The 5649-nt window shown below is 61.6% G+C and overlaps 1 protein-coding gene across 1 annotated transcript in view; it reads right to left on the bottom strand.

Annotated features, from left to right (window-relative positions):
- The window catches only part of URB1 (URB1 ribosome biogenesis 1 homolog (S. cerevisiae)), a 44771-nt gene that overhangs the window by 11865 nt on the left and 27257 nt on the right, over nucleotides 1–5649 (bottom strand). The window contains 6 exon segments of the mRNA XM_015560267.1: nucleotides 521–543; nucleotides 1380–1573; nucleotides 2180–2238; nucleotides 4286–4472; nucleotides 5028–5229; nucleotides 5561–5648. Of these exon segments, the coding sequence (XP_015415753.1) occupies nucleotides 521–543; nucleotides 1380–1573; nucleotides 2180–2238; nucleotides 4286–4472; nucleotides 5028–5229; nucleotides 5561–5648 (753 nt within the window).

The following is a 5649-nucleotide window of genomic DNA, read 5'->3' as shown; positions in this document are numbered from 1 at the left end:
ACCCGGGGGCGGGGGGGGAGAGGAGAGCACGGGGTCACAGGCCCCGTGGGAGCAGAACTGACAATGGACGGACCATCGCAGCAGCTTTGCAGAGCAGCTGGCCGTTCTGAGTGCAGGACACGGGTCCTATCACTTCATCCCCATCATAAATTGGGGAGACGGGGGTGGGGGTGAGGGTGATGCTGACGTGAGGAGGATGGGACGGTGTCAGCGATGACGACAGAGGACACCTCACTGGAGCTGGCGATGCACCAGGCACTGCTCGGAGCCCTTCCCCTGCACTAACTCCCAGATCCCACAGCTCAGCCAGCAGGCGGCCTCGTAATGTAATGTTATTTTTTACTGTAATTAATTTTATAAATACCTTTGAGTGTGGAAGAACATTTCAATGAACTCTTCTTTTAAAAAAATATAGAACATAAGCAGGAACATTTGGAATAACTTAATTGGCCCTGATTATCGAAAAGCAATTTTTTTTAAAGCAACAAACTATAGCTACATTTGGTCCTATAAACCGTACCGCCAGCAGGTCCACCAGCGCCTCTGGGAGAAGCAGCAGCGTGAGCAGCAGCATGTGTGCGCATGCACGTGTGTGCGCACGCGTTTGTGTGTGTGCATGTGTGTGCGCACGGGTGCGCGGTCGAAATGAGAGGAGGACGCGTCCACGGAGACCGAGAGCGTGAACCCTCCGAGCGAGCCTGGCCTGGGGTGCAGCGCACAGTCCTCGCTCCCCCGGCTCTGACAGGCTGACTGAACTCAGTGCACGGCCCCTCCCCAACCTCAGCCACCAAAGACCCCACAGCCCGCCCTCCCCGACCATCACCGGCCCTCCCGCTCCTCCCCCGCCTGAGCCTGAGCCGAGGGCGCCGCCTGCTCGCCTCCTGCCCACTGACTCGGGGAGGCTCTCTTCACTGTGCCGTGTGCGACCTCAGTGACTTCCAATGGTTTGGGGGTGTTCACTGTGTGGCTTCAGGAGGCAGGGCCTCAGGCATCACCTTGCGTGTCCACATCCCGCGCCAAGCTGGGCTCTCGGGTGCTGGACACACGGACCCGGACGGACGGACGGACGGCGCTGAGCCTGGCCCTCGCCAAGGTTCCCATCCTCCCACTGAGATGTTCATGCAGCTGAACAATTCCTCTCGGGCGACTCCCTACCCCAGGTCTGACCTCCCGTGCCCATGGCATGGTCCCAAGGCCAGGAACCAACTCTGTGAGCGGGCTCTGGGCTCCTGGCTCCGGGGAGGGCCTGCCCCGCGGCCTGGCCTCCGCAGGGGACATCTCACGTGGCCTGGGCCTGACGGACAAGCGCCCTCCCCTGTGGCAGAGCCCAGCGGCAAGTGAGTCAGGGCTCTGCCTCGGATGGGGGGGGGTCTCCTCACCTTTCACCTGGCCGTCGGGGGCTCCCTCCTCCCCGGACGCCAGCAGGGTGGGCAGGAACAGGGAGTGCTGGGCCAGCATCATGTGGACCACGGGGAGCGGGACCAGGCTCGCGCGCACGGGGCTGTCGGGCCGGTACAGGAGCTGCACGGCGGCGTGGAGCACCCTCAGAAACGCGGGGTCCTGATACCGAAACCTGGGAGGTAGCATCAAAGGGGAAACAGCTTCCTAAGGGAACTTCACTTCCCAGGAAACAGAACACACGTCTCTGGGCCTTCTATGAAGCCTCTCCGATCCCCGAGGGCCTCCTGCTCTAGGACAGGGAGCTCCGGTCACAGGGGAACACCGAGCCATGTGACATGCAGTGGGCGTTCTAGAAACATCCACCACGGGCGGACAGATGCCGCCACCGCGTGCTGGCGCTTGCAGCCTCCAGCCTGTGACCCGCCACTCACTCCTCTGCTCGTGGGAAAGCGTCTGTGTCAAGGGGAACAGCCCGGAGCGAGGGCTGCAGCCCATGGCACGGCTCCGGGCACCGGGTCGCCAGGATCAGAGTCCGCTCGATCACGTCAGCGAGGACGCGGGGTGCGGGGAAGGAGGAGCTTCCCCAGGACACAAGCCACCCGCCAGTGCGGCTCAGCGGTTGGAGCATCGTCCCATAACGCTGAAGGGCCAGAGGTCTGACTGCCCGTCAGGAAGGCAGCCGACTGACGTTTCCCTCTCACATCGACGCTCCTCTCTCCCCGTCCCTTCCCCGACGCCCGCAGGTGAGGGTGGAAAGGAGAAAAAGCCATCGACTTACTTGAGTCCCGTCTTCACAAACTGCTGCCAATCCCCAGGACCCACTTCATCAGCTGAGCTCTGTGAAGACAGCGAGGAACAGACGGGAAACATCCCGGGGGAACCGGACAGGGAACTTAAACCTGAGCTGCTCCCTAAACAGGCCACACCACGTGCTCCTCGTCGCACGGGGTTTGTAAGGCTGTTTCACACGAGGAGGGACCCTGTCCCGCACCCAAGGCTCACCCAGGAGCAAAGGGAACGCCCCACGGTGCGGCTGCTGTCCCTCTGCCGCTCGAGCCAGCACTGGATTCACTGCACACGGCCCCCACCCCGGCTGCTTACACACGTGACAACATCCACCCGGGAGGACCACGCCTCCACCCGCAGGGCCAGGGCGGGTCCCAGCCACCAACGTGGAGAAAATCTCCCGCATGCTCTCCCGTGACGTCAGAGGAGTGGCTGCTCTTCAGGAGGGGCCGGCTGGGACATCGGGACTTTCTGGGGGACGGGAATCGTGGCGGGAGTGTGGGCACCAGGGGCGTGTATCTGTGAACATGAACTGCGCACCTTAGAGCTTACATCTCACGACCTGAGAATACACTCCAGGCCCCGCGGGGAGCGCCGATGGTTAGGGCACCGCCCCAACCCGCCCAGGCTGCGCACTGGGTCCCCGCCAGGGCACACGAGAGCCAACCCATGAGCGCACACACGAGCGGGACAACAAACCAACATTGTCTGTCTGTCTCCAAAATGAATTTCAAATAAAGAAAACGTATTCCAATGACAAGGAAAGGGCTGGCGTGGGTGATGACGGGGGAGAGTGTGTGTGCTCGGAGGGCAGAGGGTATATGGGACCTCTGCACTTTTCACTCAGTTTTACTGTGAGTCTATAACTGTGCTGGGAAATAAAAAGGTCTATTAGCAAGGAAGAGAGAGAAACAGGAAAGCGGGGGAGGAAGCAGACCTAAGGACTCAAACCCCTGAGAGCAGAGCCTGTCACTCAGGCACCAAGCCAGCCTGCTGGGCGGGCAATGGACGCACAGGGATGCCCAGGGTGGCAGTGGCAGTGGCCCCGCCTACTCCTCCTCATCCCTGGTTCTGCCATCGGGGGCCTGGGAGCCAACCTGACACCCTCAGCCCATCACACACGGGTCCAGGCTGGAATGCAGGCTGTGAGGGCCCAGGCCCAGGACGCAGACACACTGCTCGGTCTCTGACCTCTGAGTGCACGACCACTCCCCTAACCTCCATGTCTATACACACACGTCAGCGTCTATGACTTTTAAAGGGATGGTCACTGTGCCCTGAGGAGTCACTCCTATGTCAGCTTTCAGAACGCTGATCATCTCCACGTGAAATCGTAACATTAAAAACCCCACATTTCAATGGAAGGATGTAATAGCTAAATATTTCCAAATTTTATAGAAACTCCAAACTCACAGAGACAACAAGCTCCTTGAACTCAAAGCACAGGAAACTGGAAGAAAAGTAACGAAGGCACCTCATGCTCCAGGTGCTATGACTGCTGCAAAGAAAAAACCCTAAAAGCAGCCAGAGAAAAGGGTGTACTTTACAAGGAACAAAAACAAGAACGACAACTGTCGCAGCAGAAACAGCGCATGCCAAGGACAGGAAAGCAACACCTTTAAGATGCTTAGGAAACGGAAAACCTAGGATTTTACACCGAGACTTCTCAGCCCACGCTGCGGGCAGTGCCACCTGATCCTAATCCAAAAAAGGACACTGCGTGAAGTTAAAATTAAAACTCCCCTCATGCACCCAGACGCAAAAGTTCCTAACAAAACACCAGCACATCAAATCCAAAACATCTAACAATGAAAGCGGGAGGAGGAAGTAACGCCCCCCAGCCCCCGAACCCAAGGTTGGTCTCATCTTCAAAGGTCCACAGAACTCACTCACTGACAGACGGAGCAAGAAGGAAAAGCCAGACAGTCTCAGAAGACGCAGCAACGTGCCTGCTGGAGTCCACCTGCCACGCGGCCTCGCAGACAGGGTCCCTCGCCCTCCCCAGCCCCGGTCAGGCCCGGTGGAGTGTGCTGTGCCCCTGGCCGACCGTCCTGTCCCTGGACCACCACCCGGACCGCGGGAGAGGCGGCGCACCTACCAGCAGCTGGCGGAGCCGCAGCAGCATCTGCTCCTCCCGACCCTGGGCTCCGTCCTGGTCTTGCTCCCGGCCGCCGAAGGACCCGACCAGCCACTTCACGCAGCACTCCAGCAGCCTCTCTCTCCAGGCGCGCAGGTCTGCTCCCGCCCCGGCCAGGGCGGCCGAGATGGCGTCGGCCACGACCCAGCTGCAGCAGAAGACAGGTCTCAGGGTCAGAGAGGGGGCCCACACCCCAGCTTTAAGGACAGCCCGACGTGACAACGGGCCGCACGCCCCGGGCGCCGCTCCCTGAGCTGCCCAAGCACAGGGACCACAGCGCCTCCTGCCCTCGTCTGACATCGCAGACGGGCCAGCGCCCCCACGGCTGGGGGACCACAGAGCAGCCAGAGGAAGGGCACCTGCCCCGAGGCCGTCAGGTCAGGTTGTCTAACCTCCCAACACCGACATTTCACCGGATCCTTCTTCCTTGGGCGGGGGGAGGGTAGGGGGGGCGCTGTCCTTGGCTTCCACCCTCTGGCTGCCCCGCCCCGTGTTGTAACAACACAGAAGACATTGCCCCTGTGTGTGTGTGTGTGTGTGTGTGTGTTGGTGGTGGTGGGGGGAGGGGGTGGAGCCCGCCAGCAGGATGGCTGGAAGTTCGTCAGGAAAGGGCTTCCCCCGGACGGTGACGGTGCAACAGCACTGCGGGGCTCACCAGCGGGCGCGGCCCAGGGAGCAGCCCCCAGGCCCCCAGCCTTCGCACCTCTTGTGACCGTCTGGAGTCTGGAGCAAGCTGGGCAGACGGTCCTTGAGGACACCCAGGTCCTTGGCTCTCGCGAATGGGACCAGCTGGGCCAGGACCTCTGGGTGCAGCCCGGTCTCCGAGGGCCCGTCAGCACCGAGGAGCCGGGTCTGCAGCCTCCTCCACAGGGCCTTCCTCAGGATCGGGGCGACAGCAGAGGGCACTGGGCGGACACAGGGCGGCGGTCACATGGGAGGGCGTGTGGAGCCGCGTGGATGAGCTCACGGAATCTCGTGAGGGCCGAGGTCCCACGGGTGGCCTGACACTGGTCCTCCTGGTGGCCCTGCTTCACGTGGTAGCTCAAGGTCGAGGGGAGCTGTGTAGGGGTGACTCCTCCAGCCATAAGGTCAAGGGGGGGCTGCTGAGTGAGCATTTCTTATCTTTCTCCCTCTCAGAGCTGGTCAGGCCTGGAGAAGGGAGCTGCCCACCCCAGCACACGGAGTCCGGAGCTCACAGGGGGACCCGCCGCCCGACTTCACGCCGCCCTCCCGTACCTGCTGCTGGGCGCGTGGGGCGTCCCTGGGTCCGGCGCTGGAGGTAGCTGTGCACCAGGGGCAGGATGTCCTCCAGGCCCTCCCGCAGG

Source organism: Myotis davidii, unplaced genomic scaffold (genome assembly GCF_000327345.1).
Source record: "Myotis davidii unplaced genomic scaffold, ASM32734v1 scaffold170, whole genome shotgun sequence".
In the NCBI taxonomy this organism is placed as follows: Eukaryota; Metazoa; Chordata; class Mammalia; order Chiroptera; family Vespertilionidae; genus Myotis; species Myotis davidii.
This window is presented reverse-complemented; position numbering and strand designations above follow the sequence as displayed.